This window comes from Lissotriton helveticus, chromosome 3_1 (assembly GCF_964261635.1).
Source record: "Lissotriton helveticus chromosome 3_1, aLisHel1.1, whole genome shotgun sequence".
Lineage (NCBI taxonomy): Eukaryota > Metazoa > Chordata > Amphibia > Caudata > Salamandridae > Lissotriton > Lissotriton helveticus.
Window position 1 is genome coordinate 1,864,020,710 of NC_136061.1, and position 21,448 is coordinate 1,864,042,157.

Genomic DNA, 21,448 nt, shown 5'->3' on the forward strand with positions numbered 1-21,448 from the left:
TGTTGTCCGTGAACACCTGCACTACACTCCGCCGGACAGAGGGGAGGAATACCTTCAGTGGAAGCTGGATCGCCCACAGCTCCAGAAGGTTGAAATGGAGCCAGGACTCCGCCGGAGACCAGAGGCCTCTGATCTCCGTCTCTCCCATGTGGCCCCCCAGCCCCGGAGGGACACATCCGTCACGACTACGTGCTCTGGTTGGGGTAGGGAGAGGGATCTGCCGCTGTCCCAATCGCGGTCCGTGAGCCACCACTGCAACTGTTTTGCAGTGCCCTCCGAGATCAGACATGGTCGGACAAGTTGCCTTGATGCTGGGCCCACTGAAACTTCAGGTCCCACTGCAGAGCCCGCATCCGCCACCTGGCGTGATGCACCAGAAGGATGCAGGAGGCCATCAGCCCCAGCCTGAATATCCCGAACCCGCTGTTCGGGAGGATAAACCCGAAACTGCGCTGAGTCTAGAACCGCTCCGATGAAGAGGAGCTTCTGAGAGGGACACAGGTGCAACTTCGGCACATTGATGGAGAACCCCAGCAGGTGCAGGAGGTCGGCCGTAGGCTGGAGGTGGCTGACGACTGTCTGGGGCGAGCCCGCTTTGAACAACCAGTCGTCGAGGTAGGGGAAGACTGAAACCCCTAACCTGTGCAGATGAGCTGCGACGACCGCCATCACTTTCGTGAACACCCGTGGGGCGCTGGTAAGGCCGAAGGGGAGCACGGAAAACTGAAAGTGCTCCTGCCCTACTGTGAACCGCAGGTAACGCCGGTAGGACGGGGATGTGGAAATAAGCGTCCTGCAAGTCCAACGTTACCATCCAGTCTCCTGGGTCCAGGGCAGCAAGGACCTGAGCTAGTGTCAGCATCTTGAATTTCTCCTGCCGGAGGAAGCCGTTGACATTCCGCAGGTCCAAGATAGGGCGTAGGCCCCCTTTGCCCTTCTTGGGTACCAGAAAGTAGTGGGAGTAACAACCACACCCTACTTCTGGCCCAGGAACGCGCTCGATGACCCCCTTGGCCAAGAGGGCCGTAACTTCATCTTGTAGAAGTCTCAAGTGATCCCCCGACACGCGGTGGTACTGCGGTGGCATGGCTGGAGGGGACGCCTCGAAGGGGAGGGAGTAGCACCTTCGGACGATTTGCAGCACCCACCTGTCCGAAGTGTTGGTGGTGATGGAGAACACAGACCCCCACTGGCGTCACATGGACCTGAAAGCACGGACTAGGAGGGTTTTGAGGCGGATGCTGCAGGGCAAGGTGTGGACTGGCCTCGCCGTTGTCCCCGACCGCCACCACGGCGGTTTCCACATCCGCCACCGCGCTGGATGGTGAGTCTGCGGCCCGTGGCTGGCAGGACGTGTGGGGGCGCCCTCTCCTTAGCCACAAAAGGAGCGAAAGGCAGCAGTTTGCTGGCGCGGGGCCGAGAGGCCCAAGGACTTGGCCGTAGCCCTGGAGTCCTTAAAGCGCTCAAGCGCATGGTCTGCATTTTCGTAATGGCTTCACTGAGGAGTTCGTAATGACAAACTACCAGCACCACATGCTCTTAATGGCAGCACTGCACTTACAATGTCTAAGAATGGACTTGGACACTGTAGGGGGTATAGGGCTCATGCACCTGTACCCTCACCATTGGTATAGTGCACCCAGCTAGAGGAGTGACTGATCTATGCCAGGGCAGTGGGTGGTAGGGGATGCTGGCTGGACCTTGTGGAAGGTTATTGGGAAAAAAAAGAAATAAAGAGAAGTTCTGTAACTAGCTAAGAGTACAGTTCTTCCAAGGACTTCGTCACACAGAATGTGCGGTAGAAATGTGGCCTCTAGGTGTAGTAGAGCTCAGCACTTACCAACTCATTGATCGAATCTATAGCCACTGTTCTTTGCCACTGGATTTACAGCCAGATTGGGGATGATTCAAGCATGTGAATCTATCAAAATCCCCATGCTAGAGAAGTGGGCAAAATCCAGGCCGTATGCTCAGAATACTTCAGCCAGATCCTGTAGGATAGCACCCCTTTTGCATGGTTACTTCCTAACTTTTTGCTAGATGCCTGATGCTAACCTGACTGAGTGTGTGCTGGGACCCTGGTAATCAGGCACAGAATCTGTGTTCTCTCTCTAAACTGTACATTTGTTTCTACAAATGGCACACCTCTGTGCCACACGTAAGTCCCTTATAAAAACTTAGAGATCTCTCTCTCTCCTTCTGCCCTAGGTAAGGGTACAGCATCCCATTCAAGGTCATAGCTGCAGGAGCAATATGTCCCTACATTGTCTGTGCCATTCACCGACGTCGTAAGTGCAGTAAAGCCATACTGAGTACATGGGTTGGGAGTTTCTCATTACGAACTCCACAGCTCCATGATGGCTTTACTGAAAGCTGGGAAGTTTGGTACCAAACTTCTCAGCATAATAAACCCACACTGATGCCAGTGTTGGATTTATTATGAAATGCATTAAGGGAGCATCCTAGCGATTTCCCCTGAAAAACGACCAACTTCTAGTGTATTGACCGTCAGATTCCTGCCAGCCAGCCACCAACCGACCGGTTTCTGACCTCATGGGTTGAGACCCTTTCAGCTCTTGGAAGTCACAAACCAAGCCTGCTCTGGGTGGAGGTGCTTCACATCTCCCCCTGGTATGAACAGCAACACTAGCGACACTTGGCAGGGAGTCTCAAAGGCTCTCACCTTGTGTTGATTTGGGCAGCTCCAACCAGTGGAGATGCTCACCTCGTTTCCAAGCTCCAGTTTTGGTGGCAGGACTGGCGGGAAAATTTGTAAACAGAGGTGGTGTGTCCACCTTCGCCTGGCATACACCTAGGGTCGCCAGAAGCAGAGATGAACCCCTCTCTTAGACATTCTCTATCTTGTATTGGAGCATTAAGCCCAATATGAACAGAGTTATGCCCCTCTCTCCAAAGGGAGGGTGCACCCAAAAGGTATAGTCCCGCTTGGGGAAAAAAGCCATTTGATACTGCCCACTTAATCTCAGTAACGCCCTTAAATTTACTATTTAAAGCCCCCCTAAACCTTGTTCCTCTGAAGAGCTGTGCAGCAGTGAAGAAGAGGACAACTGACGTGGCCCCAACCCTACCAGCCTGCATCCTCATCCAGCGACCCAGCTAAGAAAGCAAACTCCAAGAATCCCAGGGACATGTGCTGTCTTAAACAAAGACTCTTGTCTCACCTAGACACCGGATTTGTCCAGCAAGTAACTAACAAGAACTCCGGATCCAGGCAGATCCGCAACACTTGCACCACTCTGCACCAGACACCCACGGCCAGAGTCCATGTAGCCCACTGACCTTGTGAAATCTCCCCAGCGATCCGGATATGCCATCTAGCGTTGGAGGAACTCTCCTAATCTCCCTCACGACAACTGCAACCTCAATCTGAAGGGTCTCACCACCCCCCACCGACTGCGGCTTGTACCGGTGAAAACAACCAGACGCCTAAAGACACCCCTGAACCTGCAAATCCCAGGCCTTAGTGTTCCCAACCAACGGTGTCCTGGCATCCGCCATTATTCACCTTACCTCTTCACCCGTGGGATTCCTTCAGCCTGCCTTTTGAACTGAGCCCGCTTCCGAATTCTACAACAAGGATCTTCATTGGTTTCTACAAGGCACCTGACGTCCCCTTTTCACCCTGCACCCAGCTGCCCCTGTGCTGCTGGTGGTGCAGTCTCAGTGCTATTTGGTGTCCCCTCCAGTGCGGACTTTAACCCCTAGGGCCTGTGCCTCTGACCTGCAGGCACTTACCTGCAACCGGTGCCTCTTCGAGGTGCTCCCAGCCTTCATAGGATAACATTGGCGCCCAGTCACCTCTGCACCCGACTGCCCCAGTGCCGCTGGTTGTACAGTACCCTACCTTGGTCCGACCCTTGCCCAGTGTTGACCAAAACCCCCAGAGACTGAATCTCAAAACAGTTTACTTTCCTGAAAGTTACTCACCTGTCTTTCCTCCCACAGGATTGCATTTGTCTCACTGTATTGTACCAAGAGTGATCCTGAATACAAAGTATCTTTCTTTACATTGAAAAGTGTTGCATGCACGTGTGAAATATTGGTTGATGCTATACAACCCTTTTGCCAATAATAACTTGAAAGTATTGCAAATGAAAAGTTTACTTAACTGTAACGGAGTTTAACTTGGTTCCTAAAATAAAAGTAACTAAAGTAATATTTTAGTACAAAACATTGGCCTGGAGTTAGTCATTGGATGTGTGTTCCTGCCTAGCTACCACTAAAATGAGAGTAGGGTATTATCTCCTTAATCCTCTGTCTGGGGACCTACTGAACTCTATGCACACTATATCTCTTTTTGATAAAGTATATACAGAGCCAGCTTCCAAAGACCCTATATGAGCACACTGAGTTTTGGAGAAAAAGGTGTTAAGTACAGGGTCAGAGTGGGGCTTGCATCCAGAGTACAAGGGACACAGTCGAAGGATGGGACTGTGGGCAACAGCATCCATAAGAAAAGGACTAACAAACTAAATGAAGATCAAAATATTATACCTCGTTCCGGCGTGCAGTTGTTGTTCGGAGCCTGTTCACAGTTTCTCGCACCCTCTCACTCTGTCGAGTTCTAGCAATGGCACGGGTTCGTACAACGTTGTTGCGCAGCCTGCCAGAAACGGGTTCAACCTCTGCCATAAGGGTAGCAACTTCAGCCTCACTTATGTGCTCCTCTTCTAAAGAGCAAGAAAAAGACGTTCATGCATAAAAAAAGACTCAGTCATTAAATAGGCTACATTAATGCAGAATGCTTCACAAGAATTAATAAATGTGTTGCTTACCCTGTAAGCATTTGTTCATAGCGTATAGTTCTGTAGAATCAAATGCTCTGTATACACCTGCGATCTTTGTTGGGCTAGGTTGTTTACAACTCAGTTTTCTTCAAAGATGTCTTTCGATTAACGAGGTATAGTAACTGCAACCTTTGCTGCTAATGCACATGAGCACTGGCTCCATTTTTAGAATTTTTTCCACACAGCGCGAGTGTAGCGATGGAGTAGAAAGTACAGCTTAGTGACCATGCAAGAAGTTACATACAAAGAGCTTAAGTAAGCAAGCAAAGAACCTATTGTCTGCAACAAACAAGGGCTGCCAAGGAGGTGGGTGGGCGCATGTGAATCTACAGCACTACACACTACAAACAGATGCTTACAGGGTAAGTAGCATATTCTGTTCGTAGAATATTTGGCTGGTGAAACATATGCTCTGCATAATAGTAAAGTAGTACTACCCTAAGCAGTGGTTAGCTGGTAGATTTTGCAAAAGATTTAAACACAGTCCTTAGAACAGCTTGACCAGCTCTAGTTTGTTAGCATGTTAGGTCATCCAAACAGTAATGCTTGGTGAAGTGTGTGAAGCGGACCAAGTATCTGCATTACAAATGTCGGCTATGGAAACATTTCCAAGGAAAGCCATAGTGGCTCCTTTCCTTCATGTGCAGTGCAGCCTGGGATGGTCAGACAAAGCTATTTTAGCCTTAATGTAGTAGGTTCGGATACACTTGACAATCCATCTGGCTATGCCCGCCTTAGATAGAGCATGGCCTTTGTGCAGTTTGGCAGAAGTAAACAAAAGTTGCTTTGTCATGCGAAAGGACTGGGTTCTGTCAGTGGTATTCATGCTCGCTTGACATCTATGGAGTGAAGGCCCCTTTATGCTACCCATTGTGGCTGAAGGAAATAGGCATGGAGCCCTATGGTCTCACTGATGTGGATAGGGTATACAACCTTGGAAGAAACTCTGGGTTTGTGCCAAGGACAACTGTATCGTTATGAACTTAGAATAAAGGTTCCTGTAAAGTAAGGGCCTGCAACTCGCTTAAGGATGTAATAGCGACAAGGAAGGTAATCTTCCAGGAGAGGGACTTGAAGGGTCATGAAAGAAGTGGTTCAAAAGGAGGACCCATGAAGGAAAAGGCAACATTAAGGTTCTAGATGGGGACGATGGTAGCCTGGGTGAGATAACCCATTTGATTCTGTCCAAGAAAGCTTTGGTAACCGGGATTGTTGATGGTATCGGCACCAATGGTGTCCTCAAAACCGATGTGGGCTTCTGTGGCAGCTTCGATTCCAGTATCATCTTCAGTGCCGAAGCAGAGGGCCCAACAGGCTCCTAATGGGCCCGAGGTTTATACAGGGACTGTGTTGTCACGGAAAGGGAGTGGTGTCAGCTCTTTCTGAGATGGGCCGCAAAAACCGGTATCTCCTTTGTGAAAGCATCAAGGTGCAGATGTGAAGACCAAGGGAAGTACTGTAAATTGGTAGTGCATAGAACCTACCACACATAACCAGTACATCTGGAGTGACCGCATGATAGGGATGTGGAAATACGCATCCTTCAGGTTAAATGACACCATCTAGTCTCCAAGCTCCAACAAACACAAACAACACTTGAGCTCAAGTTAGCATTTTGAACTTTTCCTTTTTAAGGAAGAATTGCAAGTCCTTGAGTTCCTAGATCGAGTGCAACCTGCAGTCTATCTTGGGCCCCAGGAAGTAACATGCATAACAACCCTGACCCTTTTCCTGCAGGCACTAGATCCAGAGCTCCTCTCCGCAGGAGTGCTGCCACCAATTGCTGCAACATGGCCTGGTGTTTTGGAGGGGAGGCGGAGGGAGAATATGAAATAGAGCAAGAAGAAAGCAAGGGTGTAACCTTTTCTACGGTTTTAGGGACTCACTGGTCCGAAGTAATCGCCTTCCAGACCAGTAGAAAACAGGACACTCTTCCTCCCACAGGTTCATTGTGGGAATGGGAAAGCAAGCCAGGTCTGCTTTGTAAGTGGTGCAGGAGAGGATGAGGAGGGTTGTTGGACAGATCTGTGGCCTTTCCCACTGGCTCTACCACAATACTGCCTAACCAGCAGGTTGGATTGCTGTTGCGGATATTGTTGCCCTTGACAAAATGAGCATGCTCTCTTCAAGCTGCGAAAATGCTGAAATTGGTGATAATCTCTCGAGGAGGGGGTGGCAGTTGCAGACCTAGGGAGAAGGTTTGGCCTTACTGGAGACCGCTCCAGCACTGAGACGGCCTTACCATCAGGTAGCTTCGACAGCCAGAGAAAAGTAAGAAGTTCGAAGCAAGAAATGTTTCTGGAGCCAGACATGTTTCTAGATAGAAATAGTAGTGTCTACAGCCTGGGGCCACAGAGTCTACTGTGTCCAAATCGGACTTGATAATATGTCTGGAGGCATTCCAGTTATCATGTAGGACTTCTTGGAAATAAGCCCTATTATCCTCCGGAACATGCACCACCACTATCTGCTTCATAACCCACAAAGCTTGAGTGTTTTGTGTGAGGTGGCAGTTGGCAATAATGGATTTTAGGGACATGAGCATGCCGCTGAAAAGGACTTCTTACAGCAGGTTTTCAGACGCTAGGATTCCTTGTGAGAATGAAATGTCGGGAAAGTTCCCCGATTTGCCTGTTTAGCAGGTAGCTTGCATCACCAGACAAAGGTTGGGTAGAGCGAAAGGGTGGGTCACTTGGAGCTGGGCAATAGCATCCGCCACTAGTCTGTAAACCCCTGGGGCCGTATATGGCTTCACCTATGCAGCCATGATTGGATCCAGAACGGCGTCACTGAATGAGAGTAGTGACTGTGTAGTTGGTGGTGATGCCAAAAAGACCTCACTAAGGACATTTGTTTCGACATCCGTGATTGGAAGCCCTCGATGGAATACCTCTGCAACAGTTTATGAAAGGACATGACCTCAGGAATTGGTGGGCCAGTGGGACACTCCATGGCCAGTTCAGGGGAGGTATCCAGGCTACTGGAGGAGGACACGCAATGGAAGTCTTGCTTTTGATTTTCATCCCCACCTGTAACCCCAAATGGATAAAGATCGAGGAGATTGGAGTAAGTCCCAAAAAGTACATGGAGTCAGTTCTTGTACTCCTCTTCAATAAGACAATTGGCCTTTCTACAAAATCTACGGAGTGGCTTCAGGTATGGCACCAATAGCATTATATCTGACACTGCAGACTGAGGCAGAGGTGGAGACAAAACCAGTGGTAGCGGAGCCATCCAAGGGAGCTCTGCTAAATAACGTATTGCTGGGTAGAAACAGTGTGCAGTTAATTTCGGATCAGAGGGAACGTAGCTGATAGGTAGCGGGCCACAGGCATAAAAATCTGGTATCCATATGGAGTCTTGAGGCCTGAACGAGAGCCAAACGACAGAGGCCCTCGCAAGGATGGAATACACTTCATTAAAAAATGCTGTTGGATCAGAGCCTGGTGCCAGAAACTCGAGGAAGACTGATGCCAAAATCAGAAGCACAGGAGGGGATGGGCCAGCGCCGAGGTAGCAGGAGACATTTGATGTCGATCCGGGGCTGGTACCAGTGCAGTAGTTGGAGCAGGGCTGCTCAGAGGACGAACTGCCCGAGTCAAGTATACCAACCCCGGCTCAGAGTAGGATGGTTCTGTGGGAGATGGAGCAATGAGGAGACTTGCCTGTAGAATGCATCTTGTGCTCCCGATGTTTATTTTTTCCTCCCAGCAGAGGAAGGTGGGGGACTTGAAGCGAGCATTGTATCTTCTTTGGTCATCTCCTGCTCTGGCCATAAAGAGCTTTGCTTTTCTCTTTGTAATAGCCTTAGGGTGCAGACTGCGACAGAAAGCACATGCCCGAGAGTCATGGTATGATACCAGGCAACAGAGACCGATAGTGTTGGGGTACGTAATGGACATCCGTTCTTCATAAACGCTACAGGGTTAAAACCCTGATTTCTTTCAGGGGAGACATAGGTACTGTACAAAATTGTTTGGATTTGAGGAAAGAAATCTTTTCAGAGTGAATGAGCTATGTTGTGGAAGCTATACCGCCTGGGGACATTGCCTAACACTACCATCACTGTTCAAAGCCAGCGACCCTAAACAGAGAGGTGATAACTTTGAAGTTTCGGGATCATGTCGGACACCTGGGATTGCTCTACAGGTGAGGAATCTGCAGGTAGAAGTATCCTTCTAAAATTGTTTTTATCCAGGTTGCAATATATGTGATCCACTGGGAGCCTCTCAAGTGAAACTACACCTAATCTACTTAGGAAGCATTGGTGGTGATAACTAGAGGGGTTGCCACTCGTTAAAAGGAGAGGGTGACAAATGTTGCTGCTTTGTCCACCACCCTAAGGCCTTCAGCATGCATGGAGCAATCCTGATTAGGTTGTTGAAGAATCCTTTAAGTTGCATCTACAGTTTGTCCAATTCTTGACGAGGACGCATTATTAGGTGGCAGAATGGGGTGAGCGGAATGCATGAAGACATCGCTAGAAGGGATTTGTAGTGGACAGAAAGACTTTAAATCTTGGACGGACATAGTCAGCATGGTAAGTCATTGTTGTCGTTCCTCTGTGGGGTGCACTTTTGAGGATACTGTGCTTAACTTGACTCTCAGAAATGTCATAGTCTGAGATGGTCTCGGTATTGGATTTTTGCAGACTGAGAGTAGGACCTAGCTGTCAGAAGAGAGCTGTGCAGGCCTTTGGGATGATCGCACCGATTCTTTGGAAAACGCCTTGACCACCCAGTAAGCAAATATGGAAAGACTTGATGGGGGTGTGGTCTGAGAAATGCTGCCACAGGTGCAAAGCACTTTGTAAAAATATGGGGTGCTGACTTGAGATCAAAGTGAGCATATTGAACTGGTGGTGGCTTCTGGCTACCAAGACAATTGGTATCTTTACCAGAAAGTGATGCTTTTCCTTTACTGGGTCTGACATAGGAGGATTGAGGTTGCTGCCTTTGCTGGTATTGGCAACAGTAAAATTGTGCATTAGAGGAGCAAGAAGAGTAACGGTACAGTTGATATCCACCTCTGAATGAAAGTTGTCCTCTTCCTCGAGAGGCACGAAAAGGCACTTTCCAGAATAGTAAGGTTCCCGAAAACTTGGCAGTATCTGTATCTGCCTTGATAGCCTGAAAGGCCAGCTCTATTTCCCAAAAAGGGCCTCCCCATCGTATGGTGGATCCAAGATCTTGTTCTGGACCTCAGGGCAGAAGGAGGTGACCTTGAGCAAACCTTGTTGTCTGAAAACTGCTGTTCCTGCTAAGTGCCTGAACCCTGTGATAGCAAAGTCCATGGCAGAATCAATGATTTCACTAGATGTGCGTTCACCTTCATGTAGAATTTTCTTGGCCTCCTCCTTGACGTCCTCAGGAAGCTGGCTGGTGTAAGGAGCAATATCTGACCATATTTGACGGTCATACCTTCCTAGAATTGCAAATGAGCTGGCCGCCCTGCAATTGGAGTCTAGGCATCTGCCATCCTTATCCAGAAGTGCGGAAAGTGGAGTAGAGGGATTTTTAGAGCGGAATTGAGATTCTTCCAGGAACACAGAGTCCGGCTTAGGGTGTCTTGTGAGACATGCCCTTAGTTGGGACTCACCTGTTTGAGGACAAGACTGACTCCACTCTTAAACATTTCAAAGAAAACAGGGCACTGCTCACTCTGTGCCTTTTTGTCCCACAAACCACAACATTTTTTCGTTTCTTGCACTGCTTTAAAAGAGGAATCCCTTACCGCCAGCCTGTTCAGCCCCACAGGTACCCAGTCAATTTGCAGGAGAGGCTGCGGTGCCCACCACCCTTGCAGCCAAATTCAGCAAGCAGACCAGTTCACAGCTCCCCCAACCCAGCAGCCCGCTCCACCTGGCAAACCCTGGTAGTATAACCTTGCAAGGCCATAGCCACCCAGATGGAGGCAGAATGCAACGATTACATCTGGGTTTGCAAGGAATCATATGAGACATGTGGGTCCTGCAAAGACTATACTTTATTCTTCATTTCTGGATTGCTGCACCTTCAGCTAGCCACCCAATTACTAATGGAGGACCATCTGTCAATTTTGCGGCAGGAAGTTCATGCCCTTTTGGCCATAGGGACTGTCCAGAGGGTGCCTGCACCAGAAGAAGATCAAAGTTGTTATTTCCGGCACTTTCTGATGCCCAATAAAGATGGAGGCCCCTGTCCTACTTTAGACCTGCCTCTATCACCACCTATCTGGAAGGAAAAGCTCAAAATGCTCACCTTGGCCCAGGTCTGGCTGCTCTGAACTCTGGAGACGGGAGGATGGTGTTGGGACTGGATGGTGGCATTGGACCTGCAGGACACCTATTTCCATATCCCCATCCTGCCGGCCCACCGGCTCTGCATGCTGGGTCAGGAACTCTTTCAATTTGCTATGCTACCTTTTGGTCCCACTAGTGCCTCTTGGCGTCTTTTGCTCGGAGATGCGTTCCACCTCGAGAGGAACTTGGGACTCCTGTATGCCTTTCCGCCAATACCACTACTGCCCCAAGTTCTCAAGAACATCAGTGTGGTATCCAGAAATCATGGGCTTGAGCATTTGCCCTCCAATCAGGATGTCCCTCCAGGAGGCTCTGCTGTCACCAGCAGCAGGGCTGCATTCTGCACCCAGGCCATCACAATTTCCACTTTCATGCTTGGATATTGAGCGGCAAAGGCTGAACACCTTCTAACATCCTCTGGAGGTGGCTGTTATCATTTTGACTACTAGGCGTCCCTCGGCAAAAGTGTATATGTCAGTCATTCAGAAAAGTTTGAGGTTTGGTGCGGCACAAGCCAGACTGATCCCATCCGGGCAAAACTCTCTAACATCCTGTTATTTGTTGGAAGCTGGTTCTCTGCACAGTTCACCTCATTGTATTACACTGTATAGAGTCCAGAAATCCTTTGCTAGTGGACAGTGGCTAGCTCAAGCAATCCCAAGGTGCTCTATTGTGGTAGTAGACGAACAGCCTTAGGCTTATCAGAGGGTAGTGTTCAGTATCTGTTGCACAAACCGAGCCAATAATCTAGACACCCACTCAATAGGGAAATTCGACACCAATTTTGAAAAATCACATTTTTATAATTATTTTTACACCGAGATCTACGAGATTAGGTAAGTAATTTTCGAGTTCGCTATATTTATTAAGTGTTTTGAAAATCAGGCCAATTTGAGGCATGAGCCTCAAACGCGGTAATATTTTCCTATGTGAGAAACAAACTGCAAAGGGTCACTTGCAAATTACTTACAGGACTGTACTTCAGGACTTAAGGTAAGTAGGGGATAAGGTCCTTAGAACCACCAGCAGGTTTGGGTCCCATGTTATGGGGTGTCCGTGGTGAAGATGTGCTGGTCACAAGGGTAGCCGCAAACTACTGCTGAAGTCTATAGAGAATCCTGTAAGCAGAAAAATGCTGGAAGTCGGGACTTGGGGACAAGTCTGCCAGGACCCAGGGGCTTGGTTCTTGAGGGTCTCTGGTGCTAGGGCGCAGAGGTGTTTTGCCTAGCAGGTCGCTTGAGTTGGAGGCTCTGACTTTAGGATCGACCGGACGATGGGAACAAAACAGGACAGCAGGGCCACTCTTGGTGCTGGCCTCGGGGATGCTGATGTCCCTTGAAGGTAGATCAGTCTTGGTGGGGTTGGGGTCCAGTACTCTGAGTATTGGTGCAGCCTAGCTCCTTGGAGTCCTGGCATCTCCAAACTTGGTGGGGAGATAAACCCGACCTCATCCTGGAAGGCTGCTTCTTCAGTGGACCCTGTGGTCAGTAGATCGGTGACCCGGAGGTTGCGGTCGGTGCCTGCAGGCTGCATGGAAGTGGCTCCTCTACTTCAGGGGAGATGCTGCCGTGTTGGCGAAGTGCTGGTACTCCTCCAAGACTTTTGGAAGATGACCAGCTGCTGGACTAGTCAGGTCTTTGTAATTGTCGAGATAGAAGGCAGGCAGGGTTTGACACAAAGTCAACAGCTAGACTTCAGCTGTTGCATACTTCGGCTCTTCTTTGTCCTTCTTGGGTCAGGTGGTCCTGGTGCCTAGGGGCCGCCTAAATACTGAATTTAGGGTAGTTATGGGATGTTAAGGGTAGTAGCCGACCCCTATATGACCACTTCCTGTGTGGAGTAGGCATAACATTGTTCCAGGGTTCCTAATTCCACCAAAAACAAGAGGGGGGGGGGTGAATCCTTATTTTGTAGAGCATGTCATGCAACCCACCATAGGGGTTTGACTAGCCTGGTGGTGCAACATAGCTAATTTTCCGCCTGTCCTGGTGCCAAATGGGCCTCAGGGCAGGGGGTGGCATCTCCCAGGTCTGGGGGAAGCCATGGTCACATATCAAAGGTGCATATTCTTCTCTTGCAGCACGGAGATAACCCTTCTGGGGCGATTCCAGCACTTTATAAATCTCATACAAATACAAGGGGCTTTGAAGCCCCTGACCTTAATATGCTAAAACACTAGCCATCCTGCTGATGGAGGAATGAACATATTCCTCGAGAGCAGACATTGTTTCTGGCCTCAGAGAGCATGAGCTCTCACCTGCAGAAGGTCAGAAACATGTCTGTGGTGGCAGGCTGGACGAGATCAGTCAGCCAGCACACTAGATATTGGTAGGTTTTTCAGGGGGCACCTATATGTGCAATTCATAACAAATCTTCAATCAGCATCAGTACAGATTTATTAAGACAAGGAGTCTGATACCAAACACCATATGTTTCAGTGAAGCCATTATGTAGCTGGGAAACTCGCATTGACCACTGGCCAGTCCATGTTTTTAAGATGGCTTCCCTGTTCACTTGAACCATCTAGTAATTGAACTAGATAGCACAGCATGAGTAGATATGCTCTCACATGTAATATAATTAGGACTCCCAGTTTTATGGTATTTATTTTTTCAACATTTCCATCTGTATTTATACATATTCATTTTTTGGCAGTCTTTTTGCTATTTATCCATTTTTATTTTGTGTTCTGAGAATAAATTGAGTCATAAAATAGTATATATCCACATTTAATTAACTGGAAAACATGCAACCATACTTTGCTGCATTTCGCGTTTTCACAAATTAATAAGCCAAATCTAGTGAAATATTATGCCCATTGGTAAATATCACTATTATAATACAAATATATGTTAATATATGCAGGTATTTAAGGAAATCACAACTTTTTATATATATATATTTTTAACTTTTTATGCTGTCTCATGCTCAGCTGTTGTCTTGGAAATTACGAAAGAGAGCATGGAAAGTCACCCACAAAAAGCACAATTTTCGGTATTGTTCCGCTTTTAAAAATAATTAGACAGGGAACACATTCTTTGCTAAATGTATGTATCTGTAAAAATCTGTAAAAACGGAAAACTGTAATCCTAATAGAATACACCCTGCCTTAGGACTACTATGCCTGCTGTAAGGGTGACTTACATATATTACCTGTAGGGACTTTGGCATGGCACATAGGGAGTGCGGCGTGTAATGTTTTCACTTGTGGTTTGCACCATGACACACAGTTTGCAATAGAAGGCTGCATGCAATTTGTATGGGGGCACCTTAGGGTGGCACACTACATGCTGCAGCCCTTAGGGACGCTCTTTGGTACCCATGCTTTGGCACCTGGGGTACCCTTTACCAGGGACTTACAGGAGTGCCAACTGTGTGACATGCAGACCATTTCACCTTGTTTTTACGGAAAGAGCACTGGCACTTAGGCCTGGTTAGCAAGAACCCAATGAACATTAGTCGAAAAACATCAGTACCAGTGGCAAAAAGTAGGGTGACAATGACAAGAAGGGGCAGTTTCCTACATTTGTTTGATCTCTTGCTTGGTAAGGGCTTGCTTTGGGCACGGTTACAGGTTATCTTTTAGCGCTTTATGCCTTCTTTTGGTTGCCTGATCACCCCTCAATGTTTAAGTCACCTGTTGTGATGGAGTCTTTGAAGGACTATAACATATGCCCCTCCTACCCACCACCCCCCTTCTCCTTTTGTGATGCCCCAGTGGGACCTCAATCTCGTCCTTGTCTGATGTGCACTCTATTCAAGTAGCTCCACAGCTGTTCCTTACAGTTTATTACCTCAGCACAGTGAGAGTGTGTTTCAGGGACTGTGGGTTAATCCTCCATACACAATATTCTTCCCAGACAACTTGTTTCTACGGAACACGGCATCCTTTCTGCCAAAATTATGACGCCATTATACACTGGCCAAATTATCACTCGGCTAGCATTCTATGCTCCAACTCACCCCTCTAAGGAGGAGGAGTGTCCACTGCGCTTGGACCACAGGAGAACACTAAGATTCTACACATATCATACCAAACATTACTGGGTAGACGATCAGCTCTTTGTGAAGTTCACTGGATTGAAAAAAGACTGTGCAGAAGAATACCAACTCACACTGGATTGTACTCTGCTTTAAGACCTGCTATGCCTTGGTGAAGAAGCAGCCTCCACACAATGGACTCATTCTACCAGGGTCTAAGGTGCTACCAATGCTGTGGCACGTGCAGTCCCCATTCTACACATTTGCCAGGCAGCTACGTGGGCATAATTGTCCTAACATTTAGGTTCAACAAGAACAGCATTTTGCCCAGTAGTATTTGCAGGACTTTCTTGTTTGAGTGCACCAACAGGCCCTCTTCCAAATAGGTGCTGCTTTATCTATTCAAATGGTGCGGAACCTAAAATTCTATCAGAACAAATTACCTACCTTTAGTAATGCTCTCTTTAGTAGAGACTATGTTTAGCTGCAGATTCCCCACAGTTCCTCCCATCCTCCCTGTTCTGTAATTCAACTCTACCCATTAATAAGATCCCAAGACCAGGAATCTGCACAGTGGTCTACCAATTTGCTTTTGGGGCTATAAGCCTGGGGGCGAGGACTGTCTGAAAAGCAATGTGGGAGGGGAGCCATTATTTGCCCCACACATAATTTTTCGAGCAGAACTAACCCATTGCAGATCAGCATTGCGCCACCTTCCAGGCACACACAGGTACTATGAAAAACAAAATCACGTTCCAGTCTGATGCGTGGGGAATATTCGAAACGTGAGGAAGCTGCAGCTAGACAGAGGATCTACCAAGAAGAGCATTACCGAAAGCAATTAACTTGTGTTTACATGCAATGCTAAAACCTACAACAATCGTGCTACTGGAAGGAAAAAGTGCCACAATCTAAACAGAATGAACTGGACACCTAGATTAGTGGAACAGTCTAGTTTCCCTCCTCTAACCACATTATAAGCAATGACTATAAGAAGTGTGACAAGCAAAGAAAAGTAGAATTTACCATCAGCAGGCGGGTTAGTGACTGCGCATTCTGGACAAAACCACTCATCTACGGGGACAGAACTCAGAGGAGGATTAAGGCATTCCATATGATATCTAATGAAACAAGGAGAAAGCAATGCGAGATCAAAATTAGTTATACTGTTATTGAGAAGAAAAACATGTTAACTGTGATGTTTGTAAGCTTTGAGGCATGTGTTCTAGCAAACAGCATATATTATATTGATAGTTCAAAAATCATTCTCTTGCAATTAAGGCTTTTGTTTCATTTGGACATTGCTCACTGAAGGCAAGCAGATTTGGGCCAAAATATACACATACAGCACTGTCACAACTTTGAACCCAAAACCGCAGAACTTGGGAAAAGACATCAGGACTTCGGAAGACCTAGCTTTACACTGGAGGTCATGATGAATAAGAGAACATGCTACTTCATCCATTGTACTAACTGACCTCTACCACATTTTAGGAAATAAAACATCATGCCTTGGTCCTCAGAAAAGAACAGCAAAATAGGCTGGAAATTGTTGTGAATTGCCTTTCAACCCATCTTCAAAGAAAGGTGGAAGAGGCACATTAAATGCTTCAATTGTTCTTTCTTTTTTATTGAGTTTTAGAAAGAGAGGCATAATGAATGGTTAGGGAAGGAGTAACAGCAGAAGGGTCTAAAGCGCCTAAATGTTTACTGTCAGCTTCCTCAATGTATTTTTAATTTATAAACTCTTCTTTTGATCTTCTATGTTTTATCAGCCTATCTTCACTTCAATAGAATTTAGATCTTCCTTTCAATCATAGTGAAGAGAACATGACACAAAAGACATTTTACATGTAATGAGCAAAGCTTCTACATCACCAGTATTTCAAACTTTTGCAAAAAGGGAAACAAAAGGATTGCATAAGAGACTCCCAAGCTGCATCAAGCTAAATTACTATGCACTCCAGTAAAACTGGGTATCAGTCCAAAAGCTATTAATAGAGCAGCAGTGCTTGAAGATAATTGCTTGAAAGCTCACCTGACAGACCTGAAGATTATTTCAATAACGGTATGCCTTCAGAAGGTGACAATAGCTGTACAAACCCAGAGTAAATGTTCATGAATGGCATTAGAAATGAAAAGGCCGGAAGAGCCATTTGAAGATGCAGGAGCCAATCCATTAATTAACAAATAACTGTAATGTCTAGCTGCCAGAAGGTGAGAATATTTACAAACACCAAAGGTACTTCATAAATTTAAAAAATAAGAAAGTGGGATTGAACAGAGACTAAGATGGCCGCGTTCGCGCCAGCATGGTCTCCAATATCCTGTCTGCTGCTACAGCCCAGCCTTCTCTGCATGCCCCAGAACTCAGCAGTGGTAGGTGGAACCAATGCAGCTATAGCCAACCACCTGGACTGTAAGCGGCGTCCAACTTGCCTCCATTTCTATGACAGAAAGAGGCACTAGAAGCTGTAAGCTTGTCCATGCTCTGTTTTCACAGTGTTGGGGTGAATGTATGATATTGTTCTTTTTGCATTTGTCACCCCGAGTGGGACGGGTATGCCCAGTCCTGTGCTCTCCATTCCAATGGAGTCAAGCTATCCTGGCTGATGAGGGCTGAAAGCTCGAAACTGGTCCTAGGATGCTTGTTTCCAGTCCAGGGAGGACGTGGCCTGGCAGCTTGGGCTGGACTGTTCCCAAGACTGATTTGTATAAGGCTGGGTACCAACTGGAATGGCATGGTGAGCAAAAAAACGATGGATTTAGGCCCAGAACACTGTACAGGGGTGAATTTATGTAATAGTTCTGTATTCTGTATATCAATTGTTCTTTTTGCATCTGTTTTCACAGTTAACGCCGACAGTCCGCACAAGGGATAATCTGATTAACTGGGCCCGCATCCACAGATGAACTGAATGTGTAGGAGAAAAAGTGAGCAAGTCGAACAGTGTTGAATGGAGGCTTCACGATGAAGGCAAGGATGCCCAAATCTCTTGATTTCGAGTGGGGCTCTTCTAAAATTATCTATGGACATTTATTAATTGTGTTATTAATTTTGATGTTCTATATATATCAGATTTTTGTATAAAGAAAGTCTATTTGTGATAAACAGAGGAATATATGTATCGTTTCAATATAGCATCACTTTATACGTTTTATATTCCAATAAATGAGACATTTTTACATATAATAGGGTTCAGTGTGTATTTGAGTGAATGCAAGAGTGCAAGACTACAATTTGTTGAAAACATTATTAGAATAAGTGACACGAGGAGGACTTTTTTGTTTTTTACTATAACGGATCCTATCCCTTTCAGGTATATGGGCACCGCTCACATCTGTGTGGAGCCTGTGCATTTGAGCATTCCAATTTCCTGCATTGTGTGTATGAAAGAGCAGGATTTGCAGCACAGATGGCAGGTGTGCAGAGTGGAAGTAATCTAATGTTTGCATCGTTCTGCTTAGATAAATGAATATTTGACCTATATGAAATACAATGGGGTTTGGAATCAAACTTAGATTTTGGCAGTCAGCTAGTCATATAGAGACAGAAACCTCCTCAGAGTAACCCGCCATTTTCCATAATGGTGGCTATAATAGAGGAAGAATAGACATAAATAGAAATTAAACAAATCATTTTTTAAAATCCTTTTATGTATACATCAAACAATGTTTATAATCAGAATATGAAAAACAAACATTTATCGCTCGTTTTTTAGACTCATTTTCCAAATTCACTTTATTTATTTGGGCAAACGTTAGTGCTGCATTTGCAGAATGTTGCACAGTTGAGAAGAGCATATCAACAGAGAAATCTTTTTGTAGCACAGGTTTTGCAAGTACACGAACTCGCGGATTTTTAAATGTATAGTGCTTTTCCTACACTACAGCTGCGTAAAGTGCCAGAAGAGTGGTCTCCAGTGACCATATGTGTGTTACTAATAAGCCATCGCGCCGAAGGGTGCAGGGGGCCCTTGAGTGAGCTGTCCATCATAGTGGGTAAATAGCGGGAAGACGGTGCACACTGCTTGTGTGTGGGGCGGGGCCAAACGGGCAGGCTTCTATGCGAGTTCACATGCCTCTTGTGTGTGGTGACAAGAGACCGATCAGAGCAGCAGATGAGGAGAAAGAAGCCCCTGGTCACAGGAACTGCACAGGGATTGAGCTCGTGAAAGTGAAGGATGCAAAGGCCTCCCCCTCCATACAGCAGCACAGCTCATTTTCGACTGTAGATATGGGGAGAAAGCAAAACTGCCCAGCCTCGACAAAGCTCACGATTGTTTTTGGGCTGATGAATGTGTTACTGAACTTGAGCTTCAACTCGGGCACCTGCTGTAAGTGCTTCCTGTTGAGGTTTAATTTTTGTGACAGGAGCATCGTGCCAGAATGAACCCTTCATATTTATCCAAGAAGACGCCACAGTTTTGTGCGATACCTCTTCTCACCTGGAGTACTTTCTACTGGCTATTCAGTAAGTGCTACCTCGCTGGGTAAATGTATAGTGCTTTTCCTACACTACAGCTGCGTAAAGTGCCAGAAGAGTTGTCTCCAGTGCCCATGTGTGTGTTACTATGCCATCGCGCCGAAGAGCGCAGGGGTCCCTTGAGTGAGCTGGCCATAAAAAAAAATTAAAAATCTGCCCGCTCGCGAATTTTCGGCAATTTCGCGAGATTCGCGGATCGCGAAATTGCCATAAATCCACAAATTCCGCAAGCGTAACGGATTTTTGGCCCATGCTTGGAAAAAACACCATGACAGTATCATGTGTGCTGGATGTTCTAGACAAAGAACAGCGGTGTTCAAAATCATCAAGAGCAGCAATTGTAAATCCTTTCCGGTTAAAGTGACTTAGAAGCGGAGTACTGTCGGATTAACAAGATTTTACAGCATGAGCTACTAACAAGTTTCTAATCGTACTAGATCATTACAACTTGTTGATACCCCAATCCTATTCTTAGAAGTGATTCTCTCTCTACTTTTGCACTTGTCATTGATTGCGTGAACAGTCATGTGTAGCGGAGTTTTCTTTATGCCGTGAAGTAATTCATAAAACATGATTTGGAAAAGACAGTACATTTGCACAGCATAAGGCTGTCGGTTCATGGGATTGTCTTCAACTTCTTCGCATACATCTCCAAAGCCATCATCAATGTTGTCAGCTTCTGTTCCTTACGCAGGAAATTTAGTTTGTATATGTTTTGCTTCGCGGATATTAAACAATGATGTAAAAATTGTTAAGACAACATCAGGCATTCTGTTTGACTCCCATGATTCGCGGAGCTCTGGAGCACCACAAAATTTGCCATTAAATCCAAAATCTAAATCGTTCAGGTTGTTTCTTAAAATGGTTGCTGCTGATTTTACTGCATGCTGTGATCTTATTTTGGCAGCAAGAACTTCAGGGTCAAATCAGCAGACACCACAAGTAGTTCATTCTTTTTGTTAGAATGACAAAAACGAACTCTGTCACTGAACATTCTCACTTTGACTATTATGAATCAATACAGTTTCATTAATGTTGATCATTATTTCTCTCATCTCAATGAGTGTGAACCCGTAGCCAAAGCTCAAGAGTGGCTTTAAAACGTCATTCGCTTTTTCAAAGAGTGCAAACTTATCTGAAGGCTGTCTGTTATGAATGTACATTGAGCTCCCAACAGCAACATATTTTCAAATGTATGCACAAATCCACTGCAAATGTATTCACCTCGCTGTTTAGATCAGGTACTCGGCTAAAAACGTAATCTTGGAAGAAACTTTTTGCAGATAAAAACATGCTTGCCCTTTAAGACTCACAAACTTTACTTTATTCTTTTGTCAATACCTTTGGCCCTTATTCTGGCTAAACCACAGATATTACATTGTAGATCCTCTGCTTTCTGATCAATTGTTGGAGGTGGGCGAGGGGTAGCCCTCAATCTTCTAAGTGAATGGGCACTGGGTTTGGTTGTTGTCACTTTCTAAGACTCCTCTGTTTTTGTTGCGATTCACTGTCTTCTGCTACATTTTTTACAGGCTTTTTTATTGCATACAACTTGTAGCACTTGTTGCAACAGTAGAATGTTTTATCCTTTTCACCAATCAGTTTTGTGAACTTTGTTTAGTCGTATTCCTGCAGCATCTCAAACTCTCTTCTGTCCAACCGTAGTTGATGTTAGCTTTTCTTTTGGATTAGTTTGGCATGGAGCACATTTTTCTTTGTTGAAGGAGTCCTCAGATTTTGTAGTTAGCAACACTCTGTCAGGAGGTAAAGATCCCCTGCTACCACTTGGGTTACAGTCCATCCGATTCCCGGTCTCATGGTGGTAAATTACCATAATGGACTGAGCTTGTATGGTCTAGAAAACCTAAAACTGGGCCATACCGTGTAAAGATT

The 21,448-nt window shown here is 46.1% G+C and overlaps 1 protein-coding gene across 2 annotated transcripts in view; it reads right to left on the reverse strand.

Moving 5' to 3' along the window:
* The window catches only part of PHRF1 (PHD and ring finger domains 1), a 429,596-nt gene that overhangs the window by 248,601 nt on the left and 159,547 nt on the right, over positions 1 to 21,448 (reverse strand). For both annotated transcript variants that reach the window (XM_078682828.1, XM_078682827.1), the window contains exons 7-8: positions 16,096 to 16,190; positions 4,516 to 4,691 (exon numbers count right to left, since the gene is read on the reverse strand). In XM_078682828.1, coding sequence (XP_078538954.1) covers positions 4,516 to 4,691; positions 16,096 to 16,190 — 271 coding nt within the window. The remainder of the gene's footprint in view (positions 1 to 4,515; positions 4,692 to 16,095; positions 16,191 to 21,448) is intronic.